Source organism: Trichomycterus rosablanca, chromosome 14, assembly GCF_030014385.1.
Source record: "Trichomycterus rosablanca isolate fTriRos1 chromosome 14, fTriRos1.hap1, whole genome shotgun sequence".
Classification (NCBI taxonomy): domain Eukaryota; kingdom Metazoa; phylum Chordata; class Actinopteri; order Siluriformes; family Trichomycteridae; genus Trichomycterus; species Trichomycterus rosablanca.
This window is the reverse complement of record NC_086001.1, coordinates 36,789,650-36,812,594: the sequence shown is the minus strand read 5'-3', so window position 1 is coordinate 36,812,594 and position 22,945 is coordinate 36,789,650. Positions and strand designations below refer to the sequence as shown.

General features: G+C 46.9%; 1 protein-coding gene across 2 annotated transcripts in view; it reads right to left on the bottom strand.

The window, feature by feature from the left end:
* LOC134326453 (collagen alpha-1(XIX) chain) overlaps positions 1–22,945 on the bottom strand; it is a 48,849-nt gene that overhangs the window by 19,873 nt on the left and 6,031 nt on the right. Inside the window, exons 1-17 of one of the 2 annotated variants that reach the window (XM_063008624.1) lie at positions 22,694–22,759; positions 20,212–20,329; positions 19,286–19,357; positions 18,532–18,631; positions 15,564–15,687; positions 15,208–15,483; positions 15,015–15,095; positions 14,638–14,757; positions 14,473–14,535; positions 11,742–11,795; positions 11,443–11,487; positions 10,445–10,498; positions 8,449–8,502; positions 7,699–7,725; positions 7,075–7,098; positions 6,973–6,999; positions 6,827–6,889 (exon numbers count right to left, since the gene is read on the bottom strand). In XM_063008624.1, the coding sequence (XP_062864694.1) occupies positions 6,827–6,889; positions 6,973–6,999; positions 7,075–7,098; positions 7,699–7,725; positions 8,449–8,502; positions 10,445–10,498; positions 11,443–11,487; positions 11,742–11,795; positions 14,473–14,535; positions 14,638–14,757; positions 15,015–15,095; positions 15,208–15,483; positions 15,564–15,687; positions 18,532–18,631; positions 19,286–19,357; positions 20,212–20,302 (1,275 nt within the window). In that variant the 5' untranslated portion in view covers positions 20,303–20,329; positions 22,694–22,759. Of the gene's footprint in view, positions 1–6,826; positions 6,890–6,972; positions 7,000–7,074; positions 7,099–7,698; positions 7,726–8,448; positions 8,503–10,444; positions 10,499–11,442; positions 11,488–11,741; positions 11,796–14,472; positions 14,536–14,637; positions 14,758–15,014; positions 15,096–15,207; positions 15,484–15,563; positions 15,688–18,531; positions 18,632–19,285; positions 19,358–20,211; positions 20,330–22,693; positions 22,760–22,945 lie in introns of those variants that run through there. The other variant, XM_063008623.1, reaches the window with a different exon arrangement.

Sequence of the window (22,945 nt, the reverse complement as noted above, 5' to 3'; positions counted from 1 at the left end):
AAGGTCTTGGACAGAGGTAGGACAGGATGCTAAAGGGGCTGCGTCCTGAATTGTGACAGTTTGGGACGCAGCCTGTAAAGAATCAGTACCGTAGAGTCAATTTCTGGAACAGCTTTGGCAAATTTGGCACAAATTCCCACACATGGACAAACGTGAGAAGGTCACACAGAGGTCAGAGGTCAATTCAACTTGTGGAATTGATTCCGGTTTCCATAGCGACGAAGACGGAGACCGCGTAATCGTCAGTCGTCCCGGTCCCCCGCCGCTCTCCGTCTCCTCGGGACGCCGCGGAATTCGGGAAGCCGGGAGCTCGGAGGGGCTCCGGTTCCCTCTCGATTTCGGCATCTGCTTCCATCTAAAAATAATAATAATCGTATAAAAGACACGGCGGCGCATTGGCGCTCGTGTTTCACCCCGGCAGGAACCGGAGACGCATCCCTGAACCTAACCGGGCCGGTTTCCATGGTTATGGGCCGACGAAATAAAGGCTCTTTTGTTGAAGCGTTTGATCTTTTGCTCCTCCGGTGGGTCGCTTTGTGCTGGTGAGTCAAGGACTGATGGGAAGGGGGGGGGGACCGGCCCGGCGGAACCGCTTCTGGTCTTTTCAACCGACATGTAACCGGTTCTGTTCTAATTCTGAACCGTTTGGCACATTAAAGACCAGAGTGGAACCGGTTCTGTTCTAATTCTGAACCGTTTGGCACATTTAACACCAATGCGGAACCGGTTCCGTTCTAATTCTGAACTGTTTGATGCATTTTCAACCAATGTGGAACCGGTTCCGTTCTCATTCTGAACCGTTTGGCACCATTTAAAACCAACATGGAACCGATTCAGTTCTAATTCTGAACCGTTTGGCACCGTTTTCAACCAATGTGGAACCGGTTCAGTTCTAATTTTGAACTGTTAGCATCGTTTGGAACTATTTTCAACCAATCTGGAACCGGTTCCGTTCTATTTTCAAACCACTTGGCACCACTTGGCACTATCTGGCACATTTTCAACCAACGTGGAACTGGTTCAGTTCTGTTTTCAAACGGCTTGGCACCATGTGGCGTATTTTCAACCAACGTGGAACCGGTTCTGTTCTAATTCTGAATCGCTTGGCAACATTTGGCACCATTTTGGACTAACTTGGAACCAGTTCCGTTCTAGCTCTGAACCGTTTGGCACCATTTTCAACCAATGTGGAACCGGTTCCGTTCTAAGTTCAAACCGTTTGGCGCCGCTTGGCACATTTAACACCAAAGTGGAACTGGTTCCGTTCTAGTTCTGAACCGTTTGTCACCGTTTTCAACCACTGTGGAACCTGGGGACTTTTAGCAGGAACCGTGACGACGCTCAGGTATGTATCTTATGACCAATAGTTGATCTGTTCTTGCTTTCCATATAGAAACAAACGTCTGTAACGGCGGCACAAATCCCCACAGTTACTGTACGCGCTCCACCGGCATCCTTGTCCCGGTTCCAATAAAAACTGGTGCAAACGTTCGGTTCTCTTAACAGCACCGAGGTTCTAAGAAGATCCAGAAAAGTAAAAAAGTCAGAACCGAAACATCTCATGGTGCTGGCAAGTGGTTAAGGTACTAGACTATTAATCGAAAGGTCGCTGGTTCAAGTCCCACCACTGCCCTCATTTGCTCAGACTGTATACTGTCACAGTACTGCAGAAGTGCTGAGAATGTAAATACATGTAAATAAATGTGTTTATTTTATAAAGGTGCTGACCAGACCAGCGCTGAAAATATAATTCTAGACACATTCTTGGCCAGACGGTTTATTTTGGGAGCATTTTGGGGAAACAGAAGCACCCCAGAGGTCCTACAGAGCTCCTAAATTCAGCCTCCTGCAGAGCTGAACTCTGAGGTGACGTTCCGCTTCCGTCCAGCAGGGGGAGAAGCGGCTCCACACATCAGCCTGAGCCGGAACCGCAGCCGAGAGAGACACGGAGGGGAAAGTGTTAGCAAACAATCCGCTACATGATCATTAATGTAACATAAAGCAATAAAAATAACTTTATAAACGCGTTATTAACTATAAAATTATAAAAATACGTTTATAAACGCGTTATTAAGTATAAAATCATTAATATAAACAATAAAAAACAACCTCAGCTCATTTTAATCATCCACTGTGATCCAGCGTAACTTACAGTACTGTGGCTGTGTGTTGTCTTAGCAATTAAGGTCTAAGTGGTGGGACTTGAACCAACAACCTTTCCATTACTAATGACTAGCCCTGTACCTTAACCGCTAGGCTACAACCGCCCTACACGCCAAAAATGTTGGCTTAAATCGACGTAGCTTAGCCTGAATTTATTCAATTTGTACAGCTTAGCAATTAAGGTTTAAGAACCTTGCTCAAGTGGTGGGACTTGAACCTGCAACCTTGTGATTACTAGTCCTGTACTACAACTTCCCTAAACGCCATGAAGCTAAAAGACTTAAATCGACGTAGCTTAGCCTGAATGTATTCGATTTGCACAGTACTGTGACAGTATACAGTCTAAGCAATTGAGAATTGAGGGCCTCGCTCAAGGGCCCAACAATTGCGACCTAGCAGTGGTGAGCCTTAAACCTGCAACCTTGTGATTACTAGTCCTGTACCTTAACCGCTAGGCTACAACTGCCCTACGAGCCAAAAATGAAGCCAAAAGACTTAAATCGACATAGCTTAGCCTGAAAATATTCGGTTTAGCAATGGTGGGGCTTGAACCAACAACCTTGTGATTACTAGTCCTGTACCTTAACTGCTAGGCTACAACCGCCCTACAAGCTAAAAGACTTAAATCGACGTAGCTTAGCCTAAAAAAAAGCCCTTCCCTAAACTGTCACTGCTTGTCCATCACGTTCCGCTAAAGTTAACTTGCTTTTTCGACGCCGCGCTAGGCGTGTGGTCCTAATGTTTTGGCTCGTGGGACTCTAGGTAAGCGGACGTGTAAACAAACAGAGCTAGAACCAGAAGAGTTAGCAGCGCTAGTCTCCGTTCCAGTTGATAACCGCAGGAATCCCAGAAGATTCATCTCCCAGCTCGCTAATTAGCAATCAGCACGTTTGGGAACAGCGCCAGTGCCATATGCCAGTCTGAGCTCCGCACGGCGGTAAGTCGGCGCGTTTATAGACGTATCACGTGTCACATCGGGATTAGCGTGTCTTTCTGCTTATCGGTAGGACTATGTAGCTCCGCTAAGCTAAGACCTGCCACCTGAGCACTCCCATCTGACCAAAAGATGTCACCCACCTGTACCCCACTTACAAGTCTAAAGGGAACCACTGGTGACCCCGACTGACCGGATACTCTATGGGTCTTGCTCTGGTGGGAGTGTAGCAGGTGCAGCAGTGTTGGTGGGATTCCTAAACACCTCGTACCCAATAAAATTCAGAAGAAAAGTGGAAGGATAGCGCAAGCGTGACCACAAGGAACTCCTCCGGCTCTTCCTCCGACGTTCCTCCTAACGGTCGACTCGCTGGTCACCTACCGAGGTTCAGGAAGGGTGACGAACGTACGAGTCCACCCCGTAAACCCAGGAGTTCTGGGTTCTGACGTCCACCGAGACATGGACTCCACAAGACGAGAAGGTCCTTCAACTCCTACAGGGCACCTACCTGATCTCAAACCTGTTGACCTTCCTCGGCTGCCTGCGTGCCCAATGTTGGCGCTATTGATTGGCACTCTGACCAGCCTGCAGGTTACTTCAACCCAGTAGGTGGTTCTAATATTTTGGTCTGGCCCCCAATACGCTGTCAATGGCCGCTTGGACAAAACCCTTGGACTCCACAAGTCTAGGAGGTCCTTCAACTCTTGTACCTTGTAAGCTGAATGGTCCTACAGGGCACCTACGTGATCTCAAACCTGTTGACCTTCCTCAGCTGCCTGTGTCCCCCTTGTTGGCGCTATCGATGGTGGACTGGAGTCACTAGCCTGCAACTGTGCGGCACCTTGCTCAGCAGGCTTTCATTATTCTGCCCATTGTCCAGCCAACCTTGTTCCTGCCCTACCTACGTAAATAAGCGGACACGGAATAATTACACAATCGCAGCCACCGCCGGCCGCGGTGTACGATGAGAACCTCCAGGTCTCTAGAGGTTCCAGCCAGTGTGCTCTCTTTGAGTGTAATTAATTACCCTCGGCGTGGTCTTTGTGCGTGGCTCCTGCAGAAACAGAGATAGACGACCTTCCCTTCCACGAGCTCGTTCATTTTTCATCCGTTAGCGTGGACGCTCCTCTTGCGCCGGGTCCTTCGAGGTGCCGTTACGGGTCGTTACACGCTTCTGGTAATGGCTGCAGGCCAAGGTCTGAGGCTCGGAAGCTCCCCCGAGGGAGTAAATCTCGCAGTCGATCTACGACCTCTCGATGGAGGACGTCCTTCTATGCTCGTTCCTATCCAAACCAGAACAAGACAAATGACCGGCTTGAGAGGGCGAGTCCCGGGTGCACCGTTAGCGCCTCTCTGATGGTAATTTATGGGCAAGGAGTTCCAGACTTCTGTAGCTTTGACAGGAAAACGAGACATCGAGAATCGCTCGTTTCATGGACGCAGTGTCCTTCACTGAAGTAAGCGTGGACGCTGGAAGGAAGGGTGTTGAACGATGACGTTAGAGAGTGCAGTTGCCAGACTGGCCTGCCTAATATACGACTGAAGAAGGAGGCCATCGGGAGGTTCCCTCCTTGGTGTAGGTGTGCTCTCAGTGCAGGAAGGGGGCAACCCTTCTGGTATGCGGAGTCTGGTGTACGGACCAGGGATGCAAGAGTGTGAACACGGCCCCGTCCAGACTTTTTTGGAAGGTTAAGACTGACTGATGCTGTTCAGTCAGTTGTGGACATTATTCCTGCAGTCCCAACTGGGTTGGTAAAAACAGGACCGACTTGAAACGTCCTTGGAGCAGGAGTAAGTACCGTGGTTAAGAACCCTAACCCTAACCTTAACCCTGACCCTTCTAATCAACACCTGTACCTCCCACCTCCCCCTCAAACAGCAGTTCGGGGGGGTTTCCCAAACTGTCACTGTATGATTCGCACCCTGACAGGAACATCCGAGTGGCCAAATGGAGCCGTGCCACTCCTAATCCCCCAGGAGACTCCGAGGTCCGCTGCGCTGGACACGGACATCCGGGTCTACAAGCCTCTCCGGAGGACCTTGTAAAGGCTGGTTAAGACACATGTCAGCACACACACACACACACACACAGCTGCCGGAGAGGCCAGGCTGCATTCCTTCACAGAGAGCGCAGGAGGACCGTCAGGGGTTCCGTTCAGACAGTGAGGGAGGACTGAGGCTGTAGAGTCGTCCTACAATCAGACACTATAAAAAACCCTTTAATGACCAGGTAGATCAGGGAGGTGAGGTAGCTGGGCGGCATCAAAGAAACAACCCCTAGACCCCTGTCCCATGGTGCTCCGGGGTCTTCTTGTCCTTTTACCTCTCCAGAACATCCAGAGCTTGGACGAGCTGCTCCGAATCGTCCTTTGGTGCGAAGCGAACCTGAGCGTTCTCCCTCCCTGCCGACACGTCCAACCTTCCAAAAAAGTCAGGACGGGGCCGTGTTCGCACTCTTACATCCCTGGTCAGTATACCAGACTCTGTATACCAGAAGGGTTGCCCCCTTGCTGCACTGAGAGCGCACCTACACCAATGAGGGCACCTCCCGAGGGCTAGGCAGTTCAGAGAGTGAGGGAGGACTGAGGCTGTAAAGTCCTGTTAATGACCAGGTGGGTCAGGGGGGTGAGGTAGCTGGGCGCTGGGCATCAACGGCATCAAAGAATCGACCCCTAGATCCCAGTCCGATGGTCCATAAGGGTGTCATCCAGATTTCTGTCCTTTTTACCTCTCCAGAACATCCAGAGCTTGGACGGGCTGCTCGGAACCGTCCCTTGGTGCGAAGCGAACCTGAGCGTTCTCCCTCCCTGCCTACACTTCCAAAAGTATCTGGACAGGGACTGACTGTAACCCTGCGTAAGGGAGTCGACTGCGCTGAACTCTTATTTTATTCCTGGTCCGGTGGTAACGATGGTTCAGAAATCCCTCGACGATTCGGGCACAAATTCCCACACACAATTTAGTCCTCCGGTTCTCAATCGTGAACCCTTTGCCTCCCCCCCCCCCCCCCACACACAGGTCCAGTCTACACCGGCGACGCTCTATTGATTCTGGGCACCTGGTACCTTTGCCAAACGGAGTAGGTCATGTGCAGCTCCCACACCTCAGAAGGGTGTGAACACCGGCACCACAGAGGTGTTGGCTGGCACCGGCACTGGCGCGACCCTTGAGAAAACAGCGTTCAACAGCCTTCATAACACATGTGACTCGCGCGCCAGAAATAACCCGAAACGTTAGCGCTCCTCCGGTCACCGAGGACCGCGCGGTCGTCAAATAGGGCACGGAAATAGATCCGAGGTGTCAGCGCCGCGTACCTCACGCTTCTTCTTCTGAGCGGCTAGCGAGTAGCGTCGCAAACGCGTGGTTGGAGTTTGGGTCTCGGCGTCTAGGTGCCGTCCTCCGGGCCGGGCACCCAGACGGACCCTACTGTCCGACCCTCTCGGGGCATCCTAAGCACCTCAATACAGTCACTGTAGGTCCTGAGAGGTACGTAGGAGTAAGCACGTGTCAGCCAGGTACAACTGGTCGTCTGTAATGGAGGGAAGGCTGGAAAGGGGCATGATGGGCACAAATTCTCATAGACAGACTACCACGTCTTGTGAGAAGCTCCTCAGAGGAGCAGCTGTTGGGGTAGCGAGTGCTCGTTCTCTCAGCTGTTAGCCGTACACACACACACACACACACACGTGGAAGGACCACACAGATGGAGGCACGCTGCCGATCACTCACCCTCTTGCCCTCGCCCCCCGGGGCCCCTGGGGCCCCCAGCTGACCCAGCGAACCAGCTTCTCCCTGAGGAGGAGACAGGAAGACTCGGTCATCGTCACGCCAACGTTGCATTTAAAAGCAAGAGCACAGCAGGAGCACACGCTCACCTTTTCTCCGGCGGTACCCGGGGGTCCCTGTGAGGACGAGAGTCATACGTAAGTGTAAACCAGCAACACAAATCCAGAGAAGAAGAGAAGGACGAGTTTTACCTGTTCTCCCTTCTGACCTTTAACCTGGGATCAAAGAGAAATCAGATCTAGGGTTAGGGGTCAGGGTTCCACTGTGCATGATACATTCAGCATGTTCGGCCTTCCCTAAAGCCTTTAATTATAGCGTCTTAATACTGTCTTTAATATCATAGCAAGCGTTTCCCCAGTAGAACAGGACCCACAGCAACCCTGACCAGGATAACGTGGTTGATGAAAATGGAATGTTCACATGCACATCAGATCAGCACAATGAACTGCTTATATGATTCTTCATGTGATTCATTATATGACTCATTGATGACTTGATACTTTAATGACTTCACTAAATGATTCTTTAAACGATTCATTATAGTGTTCGTTAATAGACTTTTGTAAATGATTCGTTATTTGATTCCTCATTAGATTCATTAATTGATTCATCTCGGTAAACGGTTCATTAAAAGATTCATTATATGATTGAATAAATGATTCATCATAGTTTATTATATGATTTATTATGTGACTTCACTAAATGATTCGTTATTTGATTTCTCATATGATTCACTAAATGATTCATAATATGGTTTATTAAATGAGTTCCCTAAATGATTCCCTATATGATTCAGTGAGTGAATAAACACTTACGGGAAGGCCTGGAGGACCCGGATCTCCCTGTAAGACACAAACGTGCAGCGTCACACAGAGAAATAAACACATGAAACCACGTCCACGTCTCAGGAACCAGGATCAGACCAGGATCAGACCTCCTCACGTCACCACGAACGTTCTCAGGTTCTTCTGGTACCTCGTGATAGAGCTCTAGTCTGGTTCCTCCCTCCTGATTGGCTGCTCGTTTGGGCTTTTCGGACCTGGGACTCGTTTATCGTGGAAGTACGTTGGACTCGGACCTCTGATCGAGAGAACTTATCGTGGTCCTGTCGCTGAGACTCCGTGGAATCCGTCTATCAGGTGCAGATCAGAAGGTCCTACAGTTTCCAACGTTCCATTACTGTAGTAGAGCGACTCTCCTGCGCCTGTCCTGTCATAACATGTGAGGGACCTGAACAGAACCCAGACCCCCTTCAGCGTACACACAGTCCAACGCTCCTAACGTCAACAGAGGGATCAGCATCCAGCCAGAGCGTCTGTGGAACGTCTGAGGAACGTCTCCAGGAACGTCTGACCACACAGGCTGCAGCCAGAACATTAGGAACAGCTCCCACCTGCCAGAGTGTCCTGTGGTACCAGCTACCGGGATACGTCACATACACATCACACACTCTACATGGCCAAAAGTATGTGGACACCTTGTCAGACGTCCCTTCTGCCACCAGGGTTCCTCCCTACATCCAACTGGTCAAACCATGCGCTGTGTGTGTGTGTGTAGATACTTACTTTATCGCCCCTGGGACCAGGTTGGCCCTCACGCCCGGGGTCACCTTTCAGTCCCTGAGGAGGAAAATACTGGAGGTGATTCCACTGATCTCCATGATGCTGAATATACAGAGAAGAACCAAAAGTTTATGCCCCCCCCCATAAATACTGTTACTGTTATACGACTTTGTTATGTTTCTTTATATGATTCACTAAATGATTCATTATATGATACACTAAACGATTCATTACATGATTCACTAAATGATTCAATATATGATTTATTATATGACTATGTTTCTTTATATGATTTGTTAAATTACTTCGTTATTTGATTTCTTACATAATTCACTAAATGATTCTTTATATGATTCGTTAAATGGCTTCACTACATTTGTTATATGATTTCTTATCTGAGTACTTAATGACTTACTAAATGATTCATTTCATGATTCATTATATGATATATTATATGATTCAATATATGATTTATTATGTGATTCATTAAATGATTCATTATATGATTCATATGATTTATTATATGATTCCTTATTTGAATCCTTAATGCCTTACTAAATGATTCATGTCATGAATCATTATATGATTCAAAATATGATTTATTATATAATTCATTTAATAATTCATTATATGATTTATTACATAATTCATTAAATGATTCATATGATTTATTATATGATTCATTATATAACTGTTATTTAATTCCTTATATGATTCACTAAATGATTCTTTATATGATTCATTAAATGGCTTCACTAAATTTGTTATATGATTCCTTATTTGAATCCTTAATGACTGATGATTAAATTAATGATGATTCATTACATGATTTATTATATGATTCATTATATGACATTGTTATTTGATTCTTTATATGATTCACTAAATAATTTGTTATATGGTTTCCTATTTGAATCATTAAATGATTCATTATATGATTTATTAAATGATTATATGATTTGGTACATGATTCATTAAATGATTCGTTATATGATTCATTATATGACATCGTTACTTGATTCTTTATATAATTCACTAAGTGATTTGTTATATGGTTTCATGATTTATTAAATGATTCATCATATTCTTTATATGACTTCATCATTTGATTCCTTATATGATTCACTAAATGATTCATTATGATTTATTATATGTATCATTATATGACATGGTTACTTGATTCTTTATATGATTCACTAAATGATTTGTTAAATGGTTTCCTATTTGAATCATTAATGACTTAATCAATGATTCATTTCATGATTCATTAAATGATTCCTCATATTCTTTATATGACTTTATTATTTGATTCCTTATTTGATTCACTAAATCATTCATTATATGAAGTTGAATGAATCTTTCTGCAGCGGGCGTGGCTCATATTTGTTTATCCCCCCGTGTTCCAGCGCTCGGAGGAAACGTTGCCTCTGCGGCGCTCGTGATTCTGCTCGGCACGGCAGGAGGATTCTGGGAAGCCGCTAGCGCAGCTGTCCATTACTGACAGATACGAAGCTGATTATCATCTGATAATGAGTCCTGCACAACAGCCTGGTTCCTGCAGGAACAGGGGGCCACGGCATGTTCCCCTACCTACCCCCCACAAAAACACACCACCCAAACATGTAGGTGTTGTTGCCCCTGGTATGGAACCAGATCCGTCTGAGTAACAGGCGTGTCTCGAGTGCCACCCTTCAGATGCCACAGGGGTTAAAACGAAAAATACTTTTTAAGACTTTCCACTTGCTCAGCGCTTCAAAGCTACAGATGTTTAAAGCGTTGAGCAGGGCGGGGCGGGGCAGTACTGTACCGTGAAGCCTCAGGCAGGCCCAGCACTGGCGGGGGACCAGGTACGGCATGAGGGTAATCTGTGCTATGTGAAAGAATATACCACCCTAGATGATGAGCCGTCCCTCTGATACCCCCCCGTTCCAACCTGGCGTAAACAAGGGTGAGCGGCGAGCCGTCGGTCGGCTCTCCCTACCGTAGCACCACGGCTTACATCGAGTCCTGGCGTTCCCGTGGGACCGGGCTCTCCAGCAGCTCCCTTCTCCCCCTAAAAAAAGACGGAATCAAATTTTTTAGGAGCGTTTGAGCCACAACAGTTGCTAACAGGTGTAATAAATCAATCATAGAGTCTGACAAGTCCACCTTCTGGGAGGGGAGTGTTAGCACCAAGAGCAGGGGCGACTTGAAGGTCTGTGAGGCTCCATTAACTCTGAGGGGTACTACTGCTGACGTCTGGGGATCCAGGGTTCGAATCTTGGTGGTGCAATCGCCAAGTCGGGCGTCTCCTCAGACATGACTGGCTGATGTCCTGTCCGAGGAAAGGAGGTGGCCAAAACAAGCTACCCGTTGGAAGGTGCACTATCAGTGCAGGTCCCAATCCAGGGTTCGGATCTTGGAGCATTCGCCAAGTCTGGCGTCTGCACGGACAAGATTGGCTGATGTCCTGTCCGAGGAAATGGGGTTACCGAACAACCTGTCCGTTAGGAGGAGCACTTACTTGTTGGTGCTTATCAGTGCAGGTCCCAATCCAGGGTTCGGATCTTGGAGCTGTCACCAAGTCGGGCGTCTCCACGGACACGATTGGCTGATGTCCAGATGTCCGTTGGGATGTGCACTTGTTGGTGCGCTCTATCAGTGCAGGTCCCAAGCCCGGATTTAAATAGGGAGTCGCGTCAAGAAGGGCATCCAGTGTAAGCCTGGAACAACTTAGTCTGGACTCCTAGAGTCCAAATCTCGCAGCAGGTCGTTTGGATGCTCCGTGGATGAAAGAGCTCCTTTAGTGCCAGCGAGGGAACCATAAAGCTTCCTGTCAGCACGGCAGTATTATTAGGGTCAAAGTCATTGTACTCATGCCAAGGTCCCGGGCGGACGGCAGGGGACTGAGGAAGCCACCCTGAATCGCCTGCATCGACGGAGCCTTCACAGATGCTCCCCCAAGTCGCCCCTGTCGATTACCTATCGTGGTGAGATGGGGTGTTCTGAGGTACCCACCGTTCCCCCTGCGAGACCCCTCTCTCCAGCTGACCCGGGTTCACCCTGCACCAGAGAACACGAAACATACGTCAGATAATTAAAAGGGCTTCACAGCGCAACAAAATAAGAGCCTCCGGGGAGCGCCTGTCGTCGGCCCACTTCTCCAAGCTCGGGTTGACGGCGTGTTGCTCGTTTACTCCAGGCTATTTCGAAGAGCATTGGAGGTAATTTAATCGACACGGAAGCTCGTGGGACTCTCCTGAAGCCGGTGGGCAAAGCTGAGGACAAAACATTCAGGAGGCAAGCTCGAGACTCACCTTGGTTCCCGGTTGACCGTCCGAACCAGGCGACCCGGCAATGCCCTCGTCTCCCTGAAAAACAAACAAACGAACGATAATCAGCCTTAACGGATCCATTACAAGTCAGTGCCATCCTGCAGGTGGGTGCACTTGTGGAGACGTTCTTGTGCCACGAAGGGTTTAGACACCTACTTTATCCTTCAGGAGGTTCAGGTTTCACTACTTTAGCATCCGGCACAGATATTAAGTCTGGATTAACACACTTCCCTGGCTGGATATGTTTGACTCCCAAACAATCTCGCGGCAGTTGCTTGGGAGAACCGAGGCTGGCAGAGGGAGTGCGGTGCCTTCTCGTGGTTGCTCCTGTCAGGGTTGGGCAGCAGTTACTGGGACGACACCGCAAAGGCGGCAACGACAACTGCCAAGAAGGTGCCAGAAGATGGGACCCTCTGGACCCTCGGTTGGGAGCTAAGGATTCCTAGTTCGGGGACTGGGAGAACCGAGGCTGGCGGAGGAAGTGTGGTGCCTTCTCGTGTTTGCTCCTGTCCGGGTCTCCAGTGGAAGAAAGGTGCAGACAGAGGTGCCAGACTAAACCCAGTGCCTACATTGCGCTGTGATGACACCACAAAGGCGAAACGGCAACCGTCGAGAAGGTACTCTCAGTTGGGAGCTAAGGATTCCTCCTAGATGCTGCTAGGTCGAAGAGTTCTGGATGTCTGGTTGCTGAGGTTGTCAAGCAAGAGGAATCGCAATCTCAGGAATGCTTGCAACACCTCTTCCCCTCATTTTCTGGTTCTCCTCCAGCATTTTTTGACACTTGCTAACACCAGCAGTGCTAACACTATTTCGACTATCAACGCTGGCGTCTTGGACTCATTTATACGCATACATGGAGCATGAAGTCATGAAGATGGGAAGGAACGTCCTTGGGATGAACAGGATTAGCATCCTTCCAACGTAGAGTGGCTCGCACGGTCAGCAATGACGTCAAGTCGATTGGACGTGGTGTCCCAATACTTTTGTCCGTTTTTTGAAAGCATGCAGCAGGAATACCAGTAAACCCATCCTGTCCTGTCCGGAGATCCCCAGTTAAACAGATCTCAGAGGCTTTAGGAGGCCGGCGGGATGAAACTCCCCCAGCACTCGTACAGCTGTTCAGGCAGCTGCAGGACGGGATAATGTTACTCCATAAGTAGGAAAGTACATCCAGAAGCGACCTCGCCGAAAACCAAAAACATCCAAAAATGTGACAAATCCAGAGAAAGAGCCGCAAACGTCACCTGTGATGGAGGAGACGCTAATGTGGTGGTGCAGCTCTAGGGCCCAACAATGGATACATAACAATAATAATAATAATAATAATAATAATAATATTAATAAAATATTAATAATAATAATAATAATAAAATGATAAAATGATAATAAGTTGTTACTATTATTGTTATTATTATTAGAATTTTATTTGTAAATGTTATTATTGTTATTAATAATTTGTTTGTCTTTACAATAATTAATATTATTGTCGTTATTATTATTATTTTATTTGTTTGAATTATTATTATTATTTATTTTATTAATATTACTTTTATAATTATTTGTTTTTACTATTATTATTTTATAATAATAATAATTATTATTATTATTGTTTTTATTAATGTTGTTATTATTATTGTTTTTATTATAATTATTATTATTGCTTTTATTATTATTATTGTTATTATTTTTATTATATTATTGTTATTATTATTATTATTATTGTTGTTGTTTTAATTGTTTTTATTATTATTATTATTGTTTTTATTATTATTATTATTATTATTGTTTTTATTGTTATTATTATTATTATTGTTTTTATTATTATTATTATTATTGTTTTTATTATTATTATTATTATTGTTGTGTTTTTATTGTTTTTATTATTATTATTATTGTTGTTGTTTTTATTGTTTTTATTATTATTATTATTATTTTTTTTATTGTTATTATTATTATTGTTTTTATTATTATTATTGTTATTATTATTATTGTTATTATTATTATTATTATTGTTTTTATTATTATTATTATTGTTTTTATTATTATTATTATTATTATTATTATTATTATTATTATTATTATTATTATTATTATTGTTGTTGTTTCTATTATTATTATTATATTTATTGTTATTATTATTTTATTTTATTAATTTTCATTATTATTACTACAGAAGCCGTGTTGGAGGGGACATGTGATGATCTGACTCTCTTTGATCATATCTGGGATCATGCGAGCGACCACAGATTAGAGATTTGGATATGACCAAACTGGGCGATAAAGGTATAAAAAAATCCAGTAGAATCGGATCACTTGTGCTGATCTATCGTTCTCTGTGACAGGATGTCAGAACTTCAGGAGGAGGAGGAGGAGGAGACCCAGCTGCAGTCGTGGTGACTCCCGGAGGAGCCTGAACTCGCGTTCCGTGGAAGCTGAACGGGTCACGTGGGACGTTCCAGGCGCTCGCGGAGGAAACCCGAAACCGTTTACTGCTGGAAAAGAGACGCGCTAATAAAACGTTAATCTTCCTGAGCTAGCATCTCTGGAGCATCAGCGATAAAAAAAAATGATAACATGCTGGTTCTTTAGGTTCCTCGGACCTGAGCCTGGTACCTGAGGACGTCATGAAACCCAGTAACACAGGGACGCTTGCAGCCCCCCCAAACTGAAACTGTGTCCGAATACTTTTGGCACGGCGAGATTTCTTTCCTACCTGCTCTCCTTTGTCTCCCTTTTGTCCGGTAAGTCCGGTCGCCCCCTGCGGACCTGGTTCCCCCTGCAGAAGGACAAAAAATCAAAATCAGATCAAGCTGCAGGGTCAAAAGTATCTGGACGGCGTCCATTTTTAACCATGTACGAACGACGAGGGTTGCTTTACCTTCTCGCCCCGACACTGACACTTATCCGTGGGTGGCTGGGCTGGCCGGGAGAGCACTCGATGGAGGAAGGTGGTGACCAGCGAGGCGGCTGTGGGGACGCCGGCTTCTCCGGTCTCACACTGATCAAACACAAGAGAAACGCAATGACGTCAACAGGAAAGTCAGAGAGAAGCCGAGATACATATAGGATACAAATAAACGCAACTGCGCCTCCGTGCCCGACGTGCTGACCAAACTAGGACATGCAGGCGGACACAACTCCCAATCTGGTGCGGCTCTCAGATTGGAGGGCGCTTGTAAGGGGTGTCCCGATACTTCTGTCCATACTGTGGACTCGAATGGTGGAACAATGTAACCAAGATCGTTTTGGTCTTACTTTGGCTCCAGGTGTGTCGCAGCAGGTGGTTTCTTCTGCCAGACTGGGGTCACAAAACATCAGAACTTCCTGAAGCTCAATCTGCAACAGACACGAACCCTAAATGATAAACTACACACACTGTACAGCTGCGCCTCCGTGCCCCCTCTGTTGGCCATATTTAGCAGGGCAGAGGTAAAGCGTACAGACTTACGTCCACCGGTCGGCCATCCTCTGCCCTGGCGGTAATCCGGGTGCGCCCGCTCGCGTCCACTCCGCCCCGGTCTCCGATCGGCCGACGCTCGATCAGACGGCAGTCCACGTAGACGCCCACGGAGGCGCTCCGGACAGACACCCCGAGCCTGTGCCACTGCCGGTCGAACAGCACGTGCAGGTCCCGGGATCTGAACTCATACTGAAGGTTGTTCTTCAACCTTCCCAGAGCTGAGAACTCGATCAGCTTCTTGGCTCCGTCCACGACCAGCGATACCTGCGGAGTCCGAAGATCAAAGGGTTACCAGCCGAGGAGCATGAACACACAACGTGGGTTTAGATGAACGTAGTGCTTACTTGCGATTCTCCGGCTTGGTCGAGCATCTGCCAGAGGAACCAGCGATCCTTCTTGGTGGTCTTCCGTAGACGGAACGTAGTCACCAGGAAGAATTCGTGGGGAAGTCCACCAGGAAACACCAACCTAGGACCAACCATCGCAGGTGACCTTCAGAAACACTGGGCATCAACACCTTTCTTAATTACTCCCACCTAGGGACGGTTCAGAGCCACAACCCCTGGTAGACAGCGATGTCCCTTTTTTGGAGTGTCCGATTTAGAGGCGCCCAACTTTCCAGTGCTGTCTCGCGACCTCTGCTGGCACCCAACAGATTTACACTGTTGCAGTGGTGAGGGGGCAATGACGTCAACCATGAACCATGTCCTTCAGAAGCGCCTAAAGGGGAGAACTGCGAGGGGAGAACACTTACAGACAAAAGTCACCATGATTCTGGGGACTGTATGGTCGAGAGTAAGGATCTGTAAGGGTCAAGGGCGAGGCTAGATGCAGACGGGGATGAAACGTCCAGCTGTCAAGATGTCAAGAAGGCTTCAAGGGTTAAAGACACCCTGGATTGCAAATATCCTGGAGATTATTGGACAGAAGGGTCAAGTCCAAATCCAAACTACTCCAAAACGAGCAGGCATCCTGGGGTTATTTGGTCAACGGCATGTCCGGAAAGCCACAAAGCGATGGCCATCTACTGGAAAGATGATGGTTCCACCAAAGCGAGAAGAAGTTCTGGACTGCAGTATTCGCCTGGAAGCTGGACAGGTTGGAAGACCGACACAGCTGAAAAAGCCCCGTGCACGAGAACAAAACAGATGGACTCCTAAGCTACGGCTAAGTCAGCGTGTCGCTAACGTAAACCGCCGGCGGAACCCGATCCGAGAACACTGAGCCTCCCTTTTCCACGTAACGTCAGGACGAGCCAAGCGTGATCCGATCCGCCCGAAAGACGAGCCCGCCGGTGCGGGCAGGAGAGGTTTGCTTGACTCGGGCCGGCCGGGGGGGCGCCTCTGATGTCCCCCTGGCTCCAGCTGACGAGGGGCATCAGCTGTCAGGGCTCGGTCCTGATCGAGGGTCGTGATTGAGGGTTGGAAAAAGAGAGAAGTGGGGGGAAGGGTGGAGGACCTTGATATCTTCTTTCCTTCGACTTCGCTTCGTCTCCCTTACCTCCAGCTATGGCTCCGGCCTCACAGGACGACTCCAGGAGCCGGAAGGAGCAATATGGACACAAAGTCCCAAGCAGTGCTGTATACGTGCCACAATGAGACATGAAATCATCGCTGTCCAATCGCCCAAGTGTCTCTACCTATTTTAGGGTAGAAGTAGTTCGTCATCACTCGTAGACGTAACCTCGCTGCCTACCTTTCTTCGGGGCCGTTAGGACCCCAAGACCCCACCCCAAGTCTGCATAGCCCAATTAACCACGCCCCAAATTCGTTAGAGCACTGCGATTGGACAATGATTACTTGCTTCTCATTGTGGCACGTGTACAGCACTGCTTGGGATCGAAATAAAGTAAAACATAGCCATCGTAGACGCCCGTTCAGCGTTTCGTCCTCAATTCCTCTCTGTAGGGAGTGAGGGAACACGTGCAAGTCGAGCGCTAACGGAAGTGAAATGTGGTGCCCCAGTTGGGCTGGACCTATAAAGCCGGGGGCGCCAGTTGTGTCCATTGGGCACCACCGAGACCTGGAGGACTTGGAAGCAAGGTAACTCCCGAGCATCCGCCCAAGTCTCAGGTCTCCTAAGTGGGGTCTACCAGGCTCTGCTGACTAAAACGTCCCACGGTTGAGACCGTCGGTCCATGAACCACAGAAGGAACTACTGAACGCTCGGGGAGGAGGAACGTGGAGCCAGTCAGGTGGAACAAGGACTCGAAGATACGCTCTACTTTCTTCCCACCACCTCCTGCTGGACGTGTCTCGCGGCTCACCCTTATTACCCGTGTCAGGCGGCCGCCCAGCCCCTCTAAGCTTTTCCTCCGAGGTATCCGGTGGCAGGAGGGACACTCGATACCCCAGTGAGGGTTTGCCGTGTGAGGGGACGATCGATGCTCCTACGTCGGCTAAATAGGGCTGTCACACCACGGATGAGTAATGAAGCTATTTACGGACACGGGCGGTTTGGTTAGCGGAGTAACGGCCGGATTCCACAACTGTAAAGCAGTCGCTCTTGGCGTCACCCCCCACATTCCTTCCCGAAAAAAACCCCATGCACACCAGCACGTCATTGTTGGGCGTCCTCTACAGTCCATAATATTATTGAAGCGTTCATTGCAAAGCGTCCACGTGACGACCAAAATCCAGATTCCACAGTTCCTGAACCGTTGGTGACCGTTGGGGACTGTTGGTGACAGGTTGGTTGGTTGGTCTTTGGGAATCAAGGGGTTCAAATCTCAGCAGTCCAATTGGTCAAATGTCCGGGACTCCACTGGTCCCAAACCCGGACAGAACTAGGAGGGTTGCTTCAGGAACCTGTCTTGCTACGGAAGTTGCCCACTTTGGCGAGTACTGGTGCAATTTAAGGTTGTCCGGCCCATACACGTGGCTCCGGACCGTACGAACACAGCCTTAGACCTAGGATGCCGAAAAAACGGTCACCTTACTCATAAGGGAGCGACACTTCCACCTCTACCTGAACCTGAACCATTGGTGACCATTGGTGACCGTTCCCCAAAAGTCTCCAAAGGTCCCCAAAGGTCAGATCGGTCAGATGTCCTGGACTCCACTGGTCCCAAACCCGGACAGAACTAGGAGGGTTGCTTCAGGAACCTGTCTTGCTACGAAAGTTGCCAACTTAAGTTGCGATTTAAGGTCGTCCAGCCCCTACACCTGGCTCCGGACCTACCAGACCTAGGATGCCAAATACTCCCAAATTCAACGTACAGGAGTGACACTTGCACCTCTACCCCCTCGCAAGGCAAGACCATCCCACATCACCAGCGCTCGCTTTCAGGAAGAAATGGGACGCGGTACTTACTCAGTGGCTTTGATCAGGGGTTTGCTGCCCGGTCTGAGGACGGGCCGGTCGTCCGTCAGCGCCACCTTACGCAGCAAGAACTTCTCTGCCAAATCGAATCCTAGAGGAAAAAAAGGCGAATAAAGATGTAAATATTATTAAATTATTACTAAACTACGTTGATTTTACGTTGTTTTATTATTATTATTATTCAAGTGCCGTCGGGTCTGTGCTGCCCCCTGGTGGCCGTTTGAATCGTATTCCTCCGTAGTATCTGTTACTGTTTCCTTTGTTGTCTTCGGATTCCATGACGGCTCGTTCGCTGTTCCTCGTCTTGTTGCTGGCGTCCTCTTGTCGCTCACCTGGTTCCTCTCCAAGTGGCCAAAATAAAAGAGACGCTCCGTTTGGTCTTCGTTTGGAGAGGCTCGGTTCAGTCGAGAACCCGTTTGCTCGTCTTCCCAACCATCCGAGGCCATGCGAGGCGCTCTGGAGAGGTCTTATCAAAACCTTCCGTCGCAAGGGGCGGAACTCCTCTTAGCTACTTCTTAACAAATATCCGCCCCCCTCTGGGCGTGGTCTCCGATTCGGTCAGTTAAAAATACCAAGCGTCCTACTTCTTGAGGTTCGTCGACGATTCATTTCGAATCCGGATCGGTTTCTGTTCGCAATGCAGCCCCGAACCCCGATACTTCCACCACCATACTTCACATTTGTTTGAGGTTTTGGGGTTTCAAATATTTTCGGACGCTACGTTCATCATATTTACTGATCGTACCTGTATATTCGCGGTGGTCGCTCGCGTTGGAATGCCACCGTTCCTCCAGTTTCAGTGCAGGACAGGAATGATCTGAGAAAAAACAGTCGGATTCAGTAGCGTCTACATATTTTTGAACAAATTATTATTATAGACTAGTTGTATTGCATGTGTCTTCGCTATAGTCCTCCTCAGATGCACCACTGGTGCTAACCGACCCCCGGGCCACGGCAGAACCTGGATTTGAGGCTTTGCTTGGGGAAAATATCGACGTCCTCTTTCTTTTTGGCCCGGAGGACACGTTTCCGAGACCTGACCGGATTCTCAGAGACGAGAACGCAGGTTCGCCGACCCAGGAGCTGGCAAGTCTGTCAAGGAGGAGCCGGGCTGTGTAGAGCGACTCCTACCTGGAGCAAAACAGCGCCGAAAGTGGCTCTTTGCACCATCCCAATTTGTCTGGAACGTCATGAGGGCGTCAATAGGAAGTTAGCAATGAATATGGGCACAGAGGAGCTAGTCCTCATACGTCGGATACCTTTGGGACCCGGGCTCGGACACTAGCCAATCACGTCCCCGGAGTCACACCGGTCGGCGCGCTGGCAGATAATGCCAGTCTCTGAGCGCCGGCGGATTCCGAACAAGGGTCCCTAACAAGCGCTAATCCCAGGTGACGAAAAGGCCGCGCGGCTGGAAGCGTCCCCGAAACACCGGGGGTCAAGGTCCCGCCCGGCACGTGCGAGCTAAAGCTGGAGAGACGCAACTGAAACAACAGTGTCTGTTAGCGGTGGCGTTAAGCCCGGCGGCAGCTGCCAGCGACAAATACAAACTAATCAACAACTGTGCGGACAGAAGTAACGGGACACAAATTCCCACACGCAGACACGCTCGGAGGTCCCGGGTGCTCCTGTAGGGAAGGGAGGCGGACGGGGCGGCGCCCGGGTACATACCTGTCCTGTCGTTCACCGCCATGCCAGCCGCCAGAGGAATGGCGCTCACCAGCCAGAAGAGGAACACGGTCGGTCTCCTCCGGGGACTCATGGCTTCTCTGTGCACGTGTGAGAGGAGCTACGACAGAACACAGAGACGTTCCTCAGAGGTCGTCAGGGTCAAACGATCGCTCCTCACCGCGCCCGCCTCACCGCGCCCGGCGTCGAGGGTTAATCGATCTGAACGTTAATCGTGCACGTCTGATGTGTTCACGAGGAGTTAATACAAACACAAATCACCGTGTGTGTGTGTGTGTCACCGCAGGGGGGGAGTGTGTGTGTGTGTGTGTGTGTGTGTGTGTGTGTGTGTACTCGGGGGGGGGGGGGGGGTGGGGTCGGGTGTCTCTGTTGGAGTCCTGTTTTACTCACACGTGGTTGAGTTAGTGGAGGATCTGATTTCTGTTTGGTGGGTTTAATAACACCGACATTCAGACTGAATATATTCACACACGATACAGAGCTACAGATTTATTATTATTATTATTATTTACTTTATTATTATTATTATTATTATTAGTTATTATTATTATAGTTATTATTATTACATTATTATTATTATTATATTATTATTATATTATTATTATTATTTACTTTATTATTATTATATTATTATTATTATTATAATATTATATTATTATTATTATTTACTTTATTATTATTATTATTATAGTTATTATTATTATAGTTATTATTATTACATTATTATTATTATTATATTATTATTATATTATTATTATTATTTACTTTATTATTATTATATTATTATTATTATATTATTATATTATTATTATTATTTACTTTATTATTATTATTGTTATTTTTATTATTTACTTTATTATTATTATTGTTATTTTAATTATTATTATAAATAAAATTATTTTTATGCCTATTATTATAAATATGTATATATTTTTTTGTTGTTACTATTATTACTAGTTTATTATTATTTATAATATTATTCTTTTATTATTATGTTATTATTATTATAAATACTTTTTATTATTATTATAATTAATATTATTATTATTATTAATGTTGGTATTTTAATTATTATTATTTAGTTTTTATTATTATTATTTTAATTAGTATTATTTTGTTTTTGTTATTATTATTTTAATTATTATAAATGTTTATATTCTTATTCTTATCATTAATATTGTTATAATTATTTTAACTATTATTATTATTATTTTAATGATCATTATTATTTAAAAAAAAATATATATTTGTATTATCATTATTTTAATTATTATAAATGTCTATATTATTATTAATATCGTTATTATTATTTTAATTATTATTATTATTATTGTTAATATTTTAATTATTATAGATGTTTTTTATCATTACTATTATTATTGTTAGTATTTCAATTTTTATTATTAGTTTTTATTATTATTATTTTAGTTACTATTATTATTATTATTATTATTATTGTGTATTACGTGTTCGCTATCGACCATCCGGGCGTCTACACAGATGTGATTAAGCCTGAGAGTAGCGGAGGGCCGAAGGCGTTCCTGATGTGCGACCAGTGTATCCCACTGGACCCACAGCGACCCTGACCGGGATCAAGCGTTTGTGTAATGAGTAACCACTTCATCATCCATCACTCACTCACGTACACACGTACAGCACCAGTGAACAAACCACCGGTGACCTTAATGCTGCAGTGACAAGGTCAAGAGTCCGTTCACTACCCTTCCCCCCCCACACCCACCCAAACATCATCAAAGAGAATTACGTCTCAACCTGAGGTCAAGGCCGATCACGTGATCTACAGAGCTAGAGGCGGAAAAGTGCTGGACATAAATCGCCGTGGGCGTCCGGACGATTCGCAAAACCCTAAACAGCGACGTTCTGACATGTGGCGCCGCTTCTTTTCACCTGGTAGTGTTAGGTACAAGTATGACCAGGCGCCTTCTGTATTCACCTTTAGGAAACACAACACAGAATGTCACCAAGGATGAAAAATGAGACCATCCGGGCGTCAGATATTCCGGTAATAACCACGGCTCACGGCTGCGTCCCAAACCGAGAAACACTTTACAGGTGGCTAGAAGTTTTGCTGAACTGTAAGCTAAGCGAGGCTCGTTCCGAACATCCTGAAGCATACAGGGTCCGGCACCACCTACACCGTGGAACGAACGAACCGGGGAGCAGAAGGTTCGGTGTGAGAAGGTTCTGGAGCGCGCTGCGTTATTTTACGCATTACAGTTCGTACAGTTTGTACAGCAGCAGCGCTGCGTAATTACTGCGCGCTCTTTCGTTTTACGCGTTCGCGTGGTCGGGGTCGCGGTTCCCTGTAGTCCTAAAGGACGCGAATCTCGGCGGGACAGCAGGACCGTCCGGAGCGCCGGAGGAACCAAGAACCGCCGCCGTTTATGCGTCAAAGAGAAGCGAAAAGAACCGACGTGCAGAAAGAACCGGAGAAGCTACTCACGCGTGTTCTGAGAGAGTTCGGACGAAGCGCTTCGCTCCGGAGTCACGCAGCACCGCGAGCATAACCAGTCAGACTGAGCTTCACACCGAGCAGCGCGTGTCCTTATTAGAGTCAGAGCGCGAGACCCGCCCACTCACACACACACACACACACACACACACACACACGTATACATACACACACACACACGTATACATACACACTCATTTACGTATACACACACACACACACTCACTCACATATATACACACA